Below are 17,199 nucleotides of genomic sequence, written 5' to 3'. Positions count from 1 at the left end.
GACCATTCCCGTATAAGACACTCTTTGTACCATGGACAAGGCCATTATTTTACATTAAGGGAAATCACTTACTGTGTCTGATTTATTTCAGAATATAAGACTAGATGGCAGGCATCATAGCTCTCAATTTTATGGCATTTACTGTACTGGCCAATATATTAAGGCAATTTTAAAAAGTAAGATTAAAAAACTGGTACTCATTTCACCTATAACTTAGTCACTAAACATAAGGTGCACAGATGCCCAGTCAGATGGCTATAAAGGAAGGGCTTCATAAGAATATTAGAAACTCTTTCAAATCTCTTTTGATATACTGCAAGGCTATGCATTTTTAAGCACTTTTTTCTAGAAAAAGGGCATTGGCCCATCTAGATACTAAATGTCTGGAGTTCTATAAGAAGAACAGGTCATAGAAGAAAGGCCTAAAGAGCTGCTAAGAATTCTAAATATTGAATATATTTAACATTAAACTCAGTTTTGGGGCTTCCCTGGTGGTGCAGTGGTTGAGAGTCCGCCTGCCGATGCAGGGGACACGGGTTCGTGCCCCGGTCCAGGAAGATCCCACATGCCGCAGAGCAGCTGGGCCCGTGAGCCATGGCCGCTGAGCCTGTGCGTCCGGAGCCTGTGCTCCGCAACGGGAGAGGCCACAACAGTGAGAGGCCCGCGTACCGCAAAAAACAAAACAAAACAAAAAACTCAGTTTTGGTAAGAAAAAGGCTAAGGTTAGAGGACCATGTTTTACTATACCATATACCATAATGGAAATAGAGACGATACATTTCACATCAACTACAGTATAATTTTATGAGTTTAAATTACATTTTTCTTTGAAAAACTGCAATCAATTGAAATAGGAAGTCATTTTAGATTTAGGCCAAAGGCAACATATACAACCACTTAAATATCAATTATAAAATGTCACCCATCTCTCATGAATAAATAATTTTGAAACAATGAAAACAATAACCAATCCCCACCAACACCCTCATTATCTTCAATAAATAATTAAACAGCCATTGAAACTCACCTAGATTATCTCTCAAAGCACTAGCTTCATCATGGGTTTTGAAGTTATAATTTGGTACCAATTTAAGTCTCATGCGGGAATAATTTTCTACATTAGCTAGCTTCCAGTGACGTGGATTTTGTTTCCTATGAATATTCATAAGTAAACAAATAAAACTATTTAGCTCAAAATTACAAAGACTGGTTGATTGAAATAGAGTAAGTATTGGGTACTTTACATTTTTTTGGCACCATATTATAAAAACATTCACATTCCTTATCTCATTTGACCCAAACAACCCCGAGAAAAAAACCAATGTTATTATGCATATCAACAGTTTATACCTGAGGAATCTAAGACAGGCTAAATTATTTGCCTAAGATGCCATGTGATTTACAGGTACAGGAATAAGATTTGAACATAAATCTTCAGACTTACAGCTTGATATATTTTACTCTTTCACTGTTACAAGGAAGTTCTTAACTAGCTATTTAGGAGTTTATTCCAAATACAGTTTTCAAAATAAAATAATAATTTTACTACAAAAAAAGATAATATAATTGCAAATGGATCAAAGATCTAAAGATAAGAGTTAAAACTCTTACAGGAAACAAAAGTCTTCATGACCTTGGATTTGGGAATGGTTTCTTAGATAAGACATCAATAACATAAGCAACAAAAGAAAGAAAAAGATAAACTGTACTTCAAAATTCAAAGCTTTTGTGCATCAAAGGCCACTATGGAGAAAGTGAAAAGACAAGCTACATATTTATAGACAATATATCCACTAAGGGTCTATTATTGAAAAAAAAAACTTACAGTTCAACCACAAAAAGTCAAACAATCCGATTTTAAAATGGGCAAAAGAATTAATAGACATTTCTTTAAAGAAGATATACAAATGGCCAACAAGTACCTGAAAAGATACTCAATGTCATTAGTCATTAGGGAATTGCAATGAAATCATAAGATACCACTGCACACCCACTAGGATGACCATAATAAAAAAAAAAAAAGACAAGTCTTGGTAACGTTGTGGAGAAACTGAAACCCTCAAATATTGCTGATAGGAATGTAAAATGATGCAGCTGCTGTTAAAAACCGTTTGTCAGGGCTTCCCTGGTGGCACAGTGGTTGAGAGTCCGCTTGCCAATGCAGGGGATATGGGTTCATGCCCTGGTCTGGGAAGATCCCACATGCCACGGAGCGGCTAGGCCCATGAGCCATGGCCACTGAGACTGCGCGTCCGGAGCCTGTGCTCTGCAACGGGAGAGGCCACAACAGTGAGAGGCCCGTGTACCGCAAAAAAAAAAAAAAAAAAAAAAAAAAAAAAACCGTTTGGCAATTCCTCAGTAAGTTGAACACAGAATTACCATATGACCCAGTAATTCTTCTAGTATATAACCAAGAGAATTAGAAACAGGTGTTGAAACAAACACTTGTCCACAGATGTTTACAGCAATACTATTCACAACAGCCACAAGGAAAACAACCCAATGTCCATCATCCATTCCATACAATGGAATATTATTCAGCCATAAAAAGGAAAGAAAGTAATGATACATGCTACAACACAGTGAAAACACTAAGCTAAATGAAAGAAGCTGGGCACAAAAGGCCACATACTGAATGACTTCATTTATATGAAATACCCAGAATAGGCAAATCCATAGAGACAGAGAGCAGACTGGTGGTTGCCAGGGGTCAGGGGAAGGGATAATAGCTAGTGACTGCTTAATGGGTCCAGGGTTTCTTTTTCAGGTGATGAAAATGTTCTGAAGCTGGACAGTGGTGATTACTACACAACATTAGCAATGTCCTTAATGCCACTAAATTGTACATTTTAAAATGGTTAAAATAGCAAATTTTATATTAAGTGTATTTTACCACAATAAAAAGGGCTGTTAAAAAATGTGTGTGTGTATAAAATATAATTCAGCAAAACAGAAGTGACTTAGGATCAAATAAAGAAATTGTAAAATATTCAAACACACATTGTCACTAACCCTAGCTCAAAGAGGTGGTGTCAGGAAGACAGAAGTAAATGGAATCAAAACAAATTCTATGTCACAGGGTAAGATAAAAGGAAATAACTCCATGGTGAAAAACATATACACACAAAGCTCTACACATACTGAACTTATAATCCATAAAAGGCAAGCAAATTAATTAAAAGTAATTTTTAAAAAACTGAACAGTTTAAAAATTGGATTGGAGAGGTCACTGATTCATAAAGTTCTAGATCAGAGTTCTAAAGAAAAAAGGGTATTTAATGAATGATAGACACTCCTACCTTTCAGCCCAAGGTCCCCTTTCACATGTAAGATAGAGCTTTATTGCCTTCCAGCGTCTTAGAGTGGCTAACCGTGGACTGTTAAGTTGTTTAAGCATATTGTTATACCTCAAGTTCTCTTGGCGTGCTTTTCGATTAAATGGCTCCACAAAAAACTCCTGAAAGAAACAGCAATAAATAATAGCACTGAATCATATATTTAGAGTCATATTTAAATTTTAATGTCTTAATTTTAAACATCTGACCCAATAAAATCAAGCAATGAAAGAAAGAAGCTGGTAACCAACAGGATTTTCTTATTCCATTAGAATCATTTCTTTAATATAATTCTAGCTATAATCTACTTGTATTTTTTAAAACTTAAGAAAACAACTAACCAACAATGAACATGTGAAGAACTTCAAAAATGTAAAGTGTCTCAACATAGGATTTTAAATCTCAGAATTATTAACCTTATACCATCAAGTAAAATGATTTTCTTTTGAGATCTTTTGATTTATAAGGCATCTGGAATGTGACTCAAGTTTAAATAAAGTAAAAGGAAAAGTAACCACATTCTACTCTACTGTTGATGGCCTGAAAGGCAATGCCAAAGACAAAAGAAATCTATGGGGGCAAATCTCTCACAATGAAAAATTCCATCACTTAAGAGTGCTATTCTCTGAACAGCATCCTAGCTAGCAAATGAATTCACATACCTATTCCAGTTTTCAGGATAAAATAGATTCTGATAATAAATTATACCAAGATATAACTCTAAGCCCTGAAATTAAAATTTTTAAGTTTTCAAAAAGACAAGAGGTAAGCCTGGCTTATCTAACTCACACTGACATTCATTTATTAGGAAATATTAGGAAATAAAATAGTATTTAACTTGTTTCAAACAAATAACACTGAATCACATTAAAATGAACAGTTAAAGACATGAATTAAAAAGACACCTTTTAGGGACTTCCCTGGTGGCGCAGTGGTTAAGAATCCACCTGCCAATGCAGGGGACATGGGTTTGGTCCCTTGCCCAGGAAGATCCCACATGCCACAAAGCAACTAAGCCTGTGAGCCACAACTACCAAGCCGGCACTCTGGAGCCCATGCGCCACAACTACGGAAGCCTACGTGCCCTATGAGCCCTGCCGCAACTACTGAGCCCACGTACTGCAACTACTGAGCCCGCATGCTGCAACTACTGAAGCCCGTGCACCTAGATCCCATGCTCTGCAACAAGAGAAGCCACTGCAGTGAAAAGCCCAGGTACCACAACGAAGAGTAGCCCCCGCTCACAGCAACTAGAGAAAGCCCACGCACGGCTATGAAGACCCAACACAGCCAAAAAAAGACATCTTTTAAAGAGGCAGCACAGCAGTGTGTGTCTATAAGCTTTGGAACTAGAGCTGGGTACAAATCTTAGGTACTTAATTCTCTGAAGCTCAGTACCATCACCTGTAAGATGGGGCTGACAGTAATTGTCATCATAAAGATTAAGATTTAATGTGCTTAATATAGCACCAGAAAAGTAGTAAGCTCTCAATAAATTATAGTTATTATTATAATTGTTACTGTAATTACTACTATATTTGTAGGAAATCAATGATTTGGGAGATGGTGTTATCAAATATTTAAAACAGATCATTGCTGAGACAACTGAAGAAGTCATGAGAGCTCCATGATAATTAAACATCAATTTCACAGTTTTGAAGTTGAAGCATGTAAGGATATATATATATATATATATATATATATATATATATATATATATATATATTTTTTTTTTTTTTTTTTTGATTGTGTTGGGTCTTCGTTTGCTGCACGCAGGCTTTCTCCAGTTGTGGCAAGCCGGGGTTACTCTTTGTTGCGGTGGCTTCTCTTGTTGTGAAGCATGGGCTCTAGGTGCATGGGCTTCAGTAGTTGTGGCACACGGGCTCAGTAGTTGTGGCTCGTGGGCTCTAGAGTACAAGCTTCATAGTTGTGGCACATGGGCATAGTTGGTGCATGGCATGTGGGATCTTCCCGGACCAGGGATCGAACTCATGTCCCCTGCATTGGCAGGCAGATTCTTAACCACTGCGCCACCAGGGAAGTCCTCATAAGGATATTCTTTTTTTTTTTTTAAAGGAAAAAGCAAAACTGCCTTTATTCTGAGAAAACGTGATCACCAATGATGAAAATCCAACGGCATCTACCAAAGAACTACTACAATAAGTGAGTTTAGAAAGGCTGCAGGATACAACACCTTTCACAGGAAGCTAACTCCTCCTAACTAAAGGCCTAAATGACTGTCCTGGAAGCAGTTTTTCTTCATTGATCTGAGACAAGGCCAGAAAGCCACAGAGATCCTCTTCGAGTGTTTCTCAATTGTTTGCTCTTGTCATACAAACCCAGTTTTTAAAAAAAATTTACTGAGGTGACCCAGTAGTGACTGGGATGTGGGAAACCAGCATTCTGGTGGGAGGGTACATTTTCTGTACAGTTTGGAGAGCAATTTCACACTGCAGATTGAGAGCTTTAAATATTTAACCAATTCTACCACTTGTAGTCTATCTTAAGAAAACAATCACTCAGGCAAAGCTCTATATACAAGCATTCCACTGAATCATTACCTATAATATGGCAAAAATTGAAAAGAATTTAAACATTCAATAATGTATCTTTTATGTATCCATTCAATAATGTTTTTGAAGAATTTTTAGAAAAAGGTTCATGTTAGATGAAAATATCAGGAAAAATGCTAAACTTGCAAAAATTATTACTGTTACATATTTACTACATAAATACAACTATAAAACTAAGACAATATTCCAAAATGTGGACAGTAGTTAATACTGAATGACAGGACCTATCCTCTTCCATTTCTTAAACTGTCTTCAATTACGCTGTACTACTTGAATATCTGAATCACAGAACCTCCCCTCCAATCGAACGACAAAGGCAAGAATATTTAAAGGAGCTATAGTTGAAAATAAAGTCAGACATTGCATCGTAGCTCAGTTTTATTTTCAGTAGTTAAGAAACATTTAAGCACCAAACAAAGCAAGTGAACCCTCAGCACCCAAGGGCCAGTAGAGGCAAAAGATGAGGCCCCCATAGTAAAGTGGCAACTACTGCAGGAATCACTGCCCTAGGAGGGATGCACTGTCTAGGAAGGGACACAAGTTTAGACCTTAACCCCTTTCTCTAGCCCTGGCTTAGTGGGCAACAGGGGGCCCAAAGCGCTGCATGGGCCGTTATCACTAGAGAAAGCCGGTCAAGAAAGTTGACGATGGAAATTCGGAGAAGGCGGGAATCCAGCTCTCCAGCGGACCACCAGGACGCTGCCACTATGAGCTTCTTCCCAACCGCCCCTTGGTGCAGTTCGGCACCTGGGGCCAGGGACCCACGGGCAATCTCCGCCTCCAAGGTGGACGGGAAAGGCACGCTTACGGTGAATACGTGTGGCCAGCTTCCTGGCCCTTTGGCCATGGACGCGGGGTGTCCGTCCGGCCCCGAAGAGTGCTGTGCCGGCGCAACACGCAAAGCTCCGTCGTTTGCAGCGGCAGCAGCATCCGCGCTGCGGGGGCCGCCCGGCCACCCCTGCCACCCCGGCTGCCCAGGACTTCAGTGCTGACGGCCATCCTGCCTGCGCTCCCCATAAGGATATTCTCAAATCATGTTTTTCTAGAAAAGCTAAGGGTGAAGTTACAAGGAAAATGCTGGTTGGTATAGTAATCGGTAGAACATCTTTGAGGGCAATATAACAGTAATTATTATCATAATTGCTCCATATCGGTAATTCCACTTATTCTAAGGAAGTCATTCTGGATAAGCATAAAAATATGACTACAGAGACGATCAATACTATTTATAATAAAGAAGAAACTGTTAAATTAGGTCTAAAACGGGGAAATAAGTTTAAATCTTCTAATACATAATATAATGGAATATTAGACAATCATATAATGGCACGGAAAAATGTCACAATACATTTTAAGAAAGTAGTAGCAAATGAAACTACCATTTTGGTTAAACCAAATATATACATAAAAATACAGGAAGGATAATATACCAAAATATTAGTAGTGGTGGATTACAAATGTTTCTTTTTATACCTAAGTTATGGAATAAACGTGTTTTTATTTGGTGTTCCCTAATTTGTTTCATCTGTGTTCTGTAGTTTTTAGCATATAGATTCTATACATATTTTGTTAGATTGATATCTAAGTACCTCATTCCTTTTAGACCTATTGTAAATAGTATTTTTTTAAATTACAGTTTCCAATTGCTCGTTGCTAGTATACAGAAATATGATTAAATTTTGTGTATTGATATTGTGTCCTGCAATGTTGCTAAATTCTTTAATTATAGGAGATTTCTGATAGATTCCTTAGGATTTTCTACACAGATAATTATGTGATCTGCAAATAGTTTTATTTCTTCCTTCCCAATATGTCTTTTTTTTCTTTTTCTATCCTTATTGCATTTGCTATGTCTTATAGTACAACAGTGACTAAGAAGAGTGAAAGTGAACAGTCCACCCTAGTCTCTATTTTATGGGGAAAGCACTCAGTTTTTCACCATTAAATATGAAGCTAGCTGTATGATTTTTGTAGAGATTTAGGTATTCCCTTCTAATCCTAGTTTACTAAAAACTTTGATCATAAATGGATGTTGAATTTTCTCAAATGCTTTTTCTGCATCTACTGATATGATCATGTACTATTTCTTGATAAGTCTATTAATGTGACTGATTATTAACTGATCATCAAATGTTGAAGCAGCCTTGCATTCCCAACAGACACTCTACCTGGTTGTGATGTATTTTTTTTAATACATTGCTAGATCTGGTTTGCACTTATGTTCCCAAGGGATACTGGTCTTTAGTTTTCTTGCACTGTTTATGTATGGTTTCAATATGAGGGTAATATTGCCTCATAATGAGTTGGGAAGTTATGCCACTTTTCAATTTTCTGAAGAGAGTGTGAGGAATTGGTGTAATTTCTCCGTTAAACATTTGGTAAAATTTGCTGCTGAAACCATCTGGGCCTAGAGTTTTCCCTTTTCGAAGGTATTTGACTATAAATTCAATTTTTTTAACAGAGAACTATCCAGGTTATCTACTTATTATTGAATTAGCTTGGGAAATTTGTAGTTGTCAAGAAAGTGAACCATTTCATCTAAATCATCTTATTTATGTGCACAGATTAGCCTGCAGTAGTCCCTTATTATCATGTTGATGGTCTGTGAAGTCAGTGGTGATTCATTTCTGGTACGAGTAATTTTTCACTTTTTCCCCTCAATTTGGCTAGAAGTTTATCAATTTTATTGATATCTTAAGTAGATTTTGGTTTCATTTATTTTCTCTATTGTTTTTCTGCTTTCAATTCCATTGATTTCTGCTCTTTAATAATTTCTTATTTAAAAACTAATGTAGGGAATTCCCTGGCAGTCCAGCAGTTAGGACTCCGCGCTTTCACTGTGGTGGCTCAGGTTCAATCCCTGGTCGGGGAACTAAGATCCCACAAGCCACGTGGCATGGCCAAAACAAAAAAAACCCAAATTAATGTAATTTAGTTTACTTTTTCAAGTTCCTTAGGGTAGAATGAACTTATACTAAAAAAGAAGAAAGTTCTCAAATTAATAAGTACTTTATGTTATAAATTTCCCTCTAAGCACTGATATATACTCAGTCTCCTTAAAGATATCTACTATCAGCTTGATAGACTTTTTACATAATCACTATGTATAGAATATTTTGATATTAATTTTTAAGTTGTTACTTATCTGTTTTTCTTCCAATTCTCAAATAATTTTCAGACAAACAATAAGAAATACTGTTCAGACTGAAGTGCCCTGGAGCCCAAGGGGAGGGCGGCCTCACTGAGGCTGCCAGCTCTGGAGGGGCCCCACCAGCCGAAGTCACAACAGTCCTTGGGACCGCGGGCCAGAGTGAATACAACTTGGAGGAGCTTCATGATGGCGGAAGAGTAAGATGCGGAATCACCTTCCTCCCCACAAATACATCAGAAATACATCTACTTGTGGAACTGCTCCTATAGAACACCTACTGAACACTGGCAGAAGACCTCAGACCTCCCAAAAGAAACTCCCCACATACCAGGATAGGGTAAAAGAAAAAAAAAAAAAAAAAAACAGAGACAAAAGAACAGGGATGGGACCTGCACCGGTGGGAAGGAGCTGTGAAGGAGGACAGGTTTCCACACACTACGAAAGCCCTTCGTGGGCGGAGACTGCAGGTATCAGAGGGGTGAAGCTTTGGAGCCATGGAAGAGAGCGCAGAAACAGGAGTACGGAGGGCAAAGCGGAGAGATTCCCACATAGAAGATCGGTGCCGACCAGCACTCACCAGCCCGAGAGGCTTGTTGGGGGCTGGGAGCTGAGGCTCAGGTTTCAGAGGTCAGATCCCAGGGAGAGGACTGGGGTTGGCTGCATGAAACACAGCTGCCCAGGAGGGAGCCCGGGAAAATGTCTGGAGCTGCCAAAGAGGCAAGAGACTTTTTCTTGCCTCTTTGTTTCCTGGTGTGCGAGGAGAGGGGATCAAGAGTGCCACTTAAAGAAGCTCCAGATATGGGCGCGAGCCGCAGCTATCAGAGCGGACCCCAGAGACAGGCATGGGATGCTAAGGCTGCTGCTGCCGCCACCAAGAAGCCTGTGTGCGAGCACAGGTCACTATCTACACCTCCCCTCCTGGGAGCCTGTGCAGCCCATCACTGCCAGGGTCCCATGATCCAGGGACAACTTCCCCGGGAGAACGCACTGTGCGCCTCACGCTGCTGCAAAGTTACGCTGGCCTCTGCCGCCGCAGGCTTGCCCCACATCCGTACCCCTCCCTCCCCCCAGCCTGAGTGAGCCAGAGCCTCTGAATCAGCGGCTCCTTTAACCCTGTCCTATCTGAGCGAAGAACAGACACCCTCAGGCGACCTACATGCAAAGGAGGGGCCAAATCCAAAGCTGAACCCCAGGAGCTGTGCGAACAAGGAAGAGAAAGGGAAATTTCTCCCAGCAGTCTCAGGAGCAGCGGATTAAATCTCCACAATCAACTTGATGTACCCTGCATCTGTGGGATACCTGAAGAGACAACGAATCATCCCAAATTGAGGAGGTGGACATTGGGAACAATGATATATACATTTTTCCAACTTTTTCTCTTTCTGTGAGTGTGTATGTGTATGCTTCTGTGTGAGATTTTGTCTGTATAGCTTTGCTTTTGCCATTTGTCCTAGGGGTCTGTCTGTCTGGTTTTCTTTTTTTTTATTACTTAAAAATTTTTTTTCTTAATTATTTTTTATTTTAATAACTTTATTTCATTTTATTTTATTTTATTTTATGTTTTTTCTTTCCTTCTTTTTTTCCTCCCTTTTATTCTGAGCCGTGTGGAGGACAGGCTCTTGGTGCTCCAGCCATGAATCAGGGCTGTGCCACTGAGGTGGGAGGGCCAAGCTGAGGACACTGGTCCACAAGAGACTGCCCAGCTCCACGTAATATCAAACGGCAAAAATCTCCCAGAGATCTCATCTCAATGACAAGACCCAGCTCCACTCAACGAGCAGCAAGCTACAGTGCTGGACACCCTATGCCAAACAACTAGCAAGACAGGAACACAATGCCATCCATTACCAGGGAGGCTGCCTAAAATCATAATAAGACCACAGACACCCCAAAACACACCACCAGACGTGGACCTGCCCACCAGAAAGACAAGATCCAACCTCATCCACCAAAACACAGAAACTAGTCCCCTCCACCAGGAAGCCAACACAACCCACTGAACCAAACTTAGCCACTGGGGACAGACACCAAAAAAACAACGGAAACTACGAACCTGCAGACTGTGAAAAGGAGACCCCAAACACAGTAAGTTAAGCAAAATGAGAAGACAGAGTAACACACAGCAGATGAAGGAGCAAGGCAAAAACCCACAAGACCTAACAAATGAAGAGGAAATAGGCAGTCTACTGGAAAAAGAATTCAGAATAATGATAGTAAAGATGATCCAAAATCTTGGAAAGAAAATGGAGGAAATAAAAGAAATGTTTAACAAGGACCTAGAAGAACTAAAGACCAAACAAACAATGATGAACAACACAATAAATGAAATTTAAAATTCTCTACAAGGGATCAATAGCAGAATAACTGAGGCAGAAGAACGGATAAGTGACCTGGAAGATAAAATAGTGGAAATAACTACTGCAGAGCAGAATAAAGAAAAAAGAATGAAAAAAATTGCGGACAGTCTCAGAGACCTCTGGGAAAACATTAAACGCACCAACGTTCAAATTATAGGGGTCCCAGAAGAAGAAGAGAAAAAGAAAGGGACTGAGAAAATATTTGAAGAAATTATAGTTGAAAACTTCCCTAATATGGGAAAGGAAATAGTTAATCAAGTCCAGGAAGCGCAGAGTCCCATACAGGATAAATCCAAGGAGAAACATGCCAAGACACATATTAACCAAACTATCAAAAATTAAATACAAAGAACGAATATTAAAAGCAGCAAGGGAAAAACAACAAGTAACACATAAGGGAATCCTCATAAGGTTAACAGCTGATCTTTCAGAAGGAACTCTGCAAGCCAGAAGGGAGTTGCAGGACATATTTAAAGTGATGAAAGGGAAAAACCTACAACCAAGATTACTCTACCCAGCAAGGATCTCATTCAGATTTGGTGGAGAAATTAAAAGCTTTACAGACAAGCAAAAGCTAAGAGAATTCAGCACCACCAAACCAGCTTTACAACAAATGCTAAAGGAACTTCTCTAGGCAGGAAACACAAGAGAAGGAAAAGACCTACAATAATAAACCCAAAACAATTAAGAAAATGGTAATAGGAACATACATATCAATAATTACCTTAAATGTAAATGGATTAAATGCTCCAACCAAAGACACAGACTGGCTGAATGGATACAAAAACAAGACCCATATATATGCTGCCTACAAGAAACCCACTTCAGACCTAGGGACACATACAGACTGAAAGTGAGGAGATGGAAAAAGATATTCCATGCAAATGGAAATCAAAGGAAAGCAGGAGTAGCAATTCTCATATCAGACAAAATAGACTTTAAAACAAAGACTACTACAAGAGACAAAGAAGGACATGACATAATAATCAAGGGATCAATCCAAGAAGATATAACAATTCTAAATATTTATGCACCCAACATAGGAGTACCTCAATACATAAGGCAAATACGAACAGCCATTAAAGGGGAAATGGACAGTAATGCAATCATACTAGGGGACGTCAACACCCCACTTTCACCGAGGGACAGATAATCCAAAATGAGAATAAATAAGGAAACACAAGCTTTTAATGATACATTAAACAAGATGGACTTAATTGATATTTATAGGACATTCCCTCCAAAAACAACAGCATACACATTCTTCTCAAGTGCCCAAGGAACATTCTCCAGGATATATCACACCTTAGGTCACAAATCAAGCGTTGGTAAATTTAAGAAAATTGAAATCATATCAAGTATCTTTTCTGACCACAATGCTATGAGACTAGATATCAATTACAGGAAGAAATCTGTAGGAAATACAAAAACATGGAGGCTAAACAACACACTTAATAACCAAGAGACCACTGAAGAAATCAAAGAGGAAATCAAGAAATACCTAGAAACAAATGACAATGAAAATACAATGACACAAAACCTATGGTATACAGCAAAAGCAGTTCTAAGAGGGAAGTTTATAGCTATACAAGCCTACCTTAAGAAACAAGAAACATCTCAAATAAACAACCTAACCTTACACCTAAAGCAATTAGAGAAAAAAGAACAAACAAGCCCCAATGTTAGCAGAAGGAAACAAATCATAAAGATTAGATCAGAAATAAATGAAAAAGAAATGAAGGAAATGATAGGAAAGATCAATAAAACTAAAAGCTGCTTCTTTGAGAAGATAAACAACATTGAAAAACCATTAGCCAGACTCATCAAGAAAAAAAAGGGAGAAGACTCAAATCAATAGAATTAGAAGTGGAAAAGGAGAAGTAACAACTGACACTGCAGAAATACAACGGTTCATGAGAGACTACCAGAAGCAACTATATGCCAATAAAATGGACAACCTGGAAGAAATGGACAAATTCTTAGAAATGCACAACCTTCTGAGACTGAACCAGGAAGAAATAGAAGATATGAACAGACCAATCACAAGCACTGAAATTGAAACTGTGATGAAAAATCTTCCAACAAACAAAAGCCCAGGAACAGAGGGCTTCACAGGTGAATTTTCAAACATTTAGAGAAGAGCTAACACCTATCCTTCTCAAACTCGTCCAAAACACAGCAGAGGGGGGAACACTCCCAAACTCATTCTACGAGGCCACCATCATTCTGATACCAAACCAGACAAGGATGTCACAAAAAAAGAAATCTACAGGCCAATATCACTGATGAACATAGATGCAAAATTCCTCAACAAAATACTAGCAAACAGAATCAAACAGCACATTAAAAGGATAATACATTATGATCAAGTGGGGTTTATCCTAGGAATGCAAGGATTCTTCAATATATGCAAATCAATCAACGTGATACACCATATTAACAAACTGAAGGAGAAAAATCATATGATCATCTCAACAGATGCAGAGAAAGCTTTCGACAAAATTCAAAACCCATTTATGATAAAAACCCTCCAGAAAGTAGGCATAGAGGGAACTTTCCTCAACAAAATAAAGCCCATATATGAGAAACCCACAGCCAACACTGTCCTCAATGGTGAAAAACTGAAACCATTTCCACTAAGATCAGGAACAAGACAAGGTTGCCCACTCTCACCACTATTATTCAACATAGTTTTGGAAGTTTTAGCCACAGCAATCAGGAAAGAAAAAGAAATAAAAGGAATCCACATTGGAAAAGAAGAAGTAAAGCTGTCACTGTTTGCAGATGACATAATACTATACATAGAGAATCCTAAAGATGCTACCAGAAAACTACTAGAGCTAATCAATGAATTTGGTAGAGTACCAGGATACAAAATTAATGCACAGAAATCTCTTGCATTCCTATATACTAATGATGCAAAATCTGACAGTGAAATTAGGAAAACACTCCCATTTACCATTGCAACAAAAAGAATAAAATATCTAGGAATAAACCTACTTAAAGAGACAAAAGACCTGTATGCAGAAAATTATAAGACACTGATGAAAGAAATTAAAGATGATACAAATAGATGGAGAGGTATACCATGTTTCTGGATTGGAAGAATCAACATTGTGAAAATGACTCCACTACCCAAAGCAATCTTCAGATTCAATGCTATCCCTATCAAACAACCACTGGCACTTTTCACAAAACTAGAACAGAAAATTTTACAGTATGTATGGAAACACAAAAGACCCCGAATAGCCAAAGCAATCTTGAGAACGAAAAATGGAGCTGGAGGAATCAGGCTCCCTGACTTCAGACTATACTACAAAGCTACAGTAATCAAGACAGTATGGTACTGGCACAAAAACAGAAATAGAGATCAATGGAACAGGATAGAAAGCCCAGAGATAAACCCACGCACATATGGTCACCTTATCTTTCATAAAGGAGGCAAGAATATACAGTGGAGAAAAGACAACCTCTTCAATAAGTGGTGCTGGGAAAACTGGACAGCTACATGTAAAAATATGAAATTAGAACACTCCCTAACACCATACACAAAAATAAACTCAAAATGGATTAAAGACCTAAATGTAAGGCCAGACACGATCAAACTCTTAGAGGAAAACATCGACAGAATACTCTATGACATAAATCACAGCAAGATCCTTTTTGACCCACCTCCTAGAGAAATGGAAATAAAAACAAAAATAAGGCTTCCCTGGTGGAGCAGTGGTTGAGAGTCCGCCTGCTGATGCAGGGGACATGGGTTCGTGCCCCGGTCCGGGAAGATCCCACTTGCCGCGGAGCGGCTAGGCCCATGAGCCATGGCCAGTGAGCCTGTGCATCCGGAGCCTGTGCTCCGCAGCGGGAGAGGCCACAACAGTGAGAGGCCCGCGTACCGCAAAAAAATTAAATAAATAAACAAATGGGACCTAATGTAACTTAAAAGATTTTGCACAGCAATGGAAACCATAAACAAAACGAAAAGACAACCCTCACAATGAGAGAAAATATTTTCAAACAAAGCAACTGACAAAGGATTAATCTCCAAAACATACAAGTAACTCATGCAACTCCATATCAAAAAAACAAACAACCCAATCCAAAAATGGCAGAAGACCTAAACAGACAGTTCTCCAAAGAATATATACAGATTGCCAACAAACACATGAAAGAATGCTCAACATTATTAATCATTAGAGAAATGCAAATCAAAACTACAATGAGATATCATCTCACACAGGTCAGAATGGTCATCATCAAAAAATCTAGAAAAAATAAATGCTGGAGAGGGTGTGGAGAAAAGAGAACCCTCTTGTACTGTTGGTGGGAATGTAAATTGATACAGCCATTATGGAGAACAGTATGGAAGTTCCTTAAAAAACTAAAAATAGAACTACCATACGACCCAGCAATCCCACTACTGGGCATATACCCTGAGAAAACCATAATTCAAAAAGAGTCATGTACCAAAATGTTCATTGCAGCTCTATTTACAATAGCCAGGACATGGAAGCAACCTAAGTGTTCATCAACAAATGAATGGATAAAGAAGATGTGGCATATATATACAATGGAATATTACTCAGCCATAGAAAGGAACGAAACTGAGTTATTTGTAGCAAGGTGAATGGATCTAGAGACTGTCATACAGAGTGAAGTAAGTCAGAAAGAGAAAAACAAATACTGTATGCTAACACATATATATGGAATCTAAAAGAAAAGAAAAGAAAATGGTCAAAAGAACCTAGGGGCAAGACGGGAATAAAGATGCAGACCTACTAGAGAATGGACTTGAGGATACGTGGAGGGGGAAGGGTAAGCTGGGACAAAGTGAGAGAGTGGCATGGACATATATACACTACCAAACGTAAAATAGATAGCTAGTGGGAAGTAGCCGCATAGCACAGGGAGATCAGCTCGGTGCTTTGTGACCACCTAGAGGGGTGGGATGGGGAGGGGGGCGGGGGGGAGACACAAGAGGGAAGAGATATGGGGACATATGTATATATATAACTGATTCACTTTGTTATAAAGCAGAAACTGACACATCATTGTAAAGCAATTATACTCTAATAAAGATGTTTAAAAATATAAATAAATAAATAAAATAAAAAACATAAAAGAAATACTGTGAGTTTTCAAAGTTCAGTCTTGTTATTACTCTCATTTGAACATTAAATGCTTGAGATCAACATAAAAAACTGGTATTAAAAACATTTAATAATTTTTACCTGAAACTTGAGCTTGCTCTCTCCCCCTTCCCGGTCTCGTTTATGCATATTCACCATTAAGGCTTCATAACAATCCTTCCAATAAAGTGCCATGCTCTCATGACCATCATAAAATGCATGGGTTTCATACTGCTTCATATAAGGTACAATCTTATAAAAAATATACATACGTAAAATTTAATGCATGCTTCTATAAAAATGATAATTTAGTAGATAATTTAACAAAGATAAAACTTACATATTTTTCAATGTAAACTTGCCATTCATTTGAACTGCAATATTCTTGAAAATCTTCGAAAAATGAAGAGCTTCCATTGGTAAAAGGTAAAGAAGGCAGATGCAAGTTCATGAAGAGAAGCTCATAAATTTTGGAAACGAGGGTACGGACAAGCGGAATCAGAAATGAGTATATTTCAGTCTGTTCCTTGATTGATTGACTTAGAACATGTTCCAGCTTCCCTAAAATGTAACATGCTTCATCCTGATTTTCAATCACCTTGGTCTGAAGAAGGGTGTTTAGCTTAGCTGATGCTACTGCACAAACCTGGAGTAAAA

General features: G+C 38.5%; 1 protein-coding gene across 8 annotated transcripts in view; it reads right to left on the bottom strand.

Annotated features, from left to right (window-relative positions):
• The window catches only part of NBEAL1 (neurobeachin like 1), a 180,892-nt gene that overhangs the window by 58,664 nt on the left and 105,029 nt on the right, over nt 1-17,199 (bottom strand). For all 8 annotated transcript variants that reach the window (XM_067026594.1, XM_067026592.1, XM_067026598.1 and 5 more), the window contains 4 exons: nt 16,883-17,188; nt 16,645-16,794; nt 3,300-3,457; nt 1,028-1,152 (listed from right to left, as the gene is read on the bottom strand). In XM_067026594.1, coding sequence (XP_066882695.1) covers nt 1,028-1,152; nt 3,300-3,457; nt 16,645-16,794; nt 16,883-17,188 — 739 coding nt within the window. The remainder of the gene's footprint in view (nt 1-1,027; nt 1,153-3,299; nt 3,458-16,644; nt 16,795-16,882; nt 17,189-17,199) is intronic.

This window comes from Kogia breviceps, chromosome 2 (genome assembly GCF_026419965.1).
Source record: "Kogia breviceps isolate mKogBre1 chromosome 2, mKogBre1 haplotype 1, whole genome shotgun sequence".
In the NCBI taxonomy this organism is placed as follows: domain Eukaryota; kingdom Metazoa; phylum Chordata; class Mammalia; order Artiodactyla; family Physeteridae; genus Kogia; species Kogia breviceps.
The sequence above is the reverse complement of the archived record's forward strand: the minus strand, read 5'-3'. Positions and strand labels throughout refer to the sequence as shown.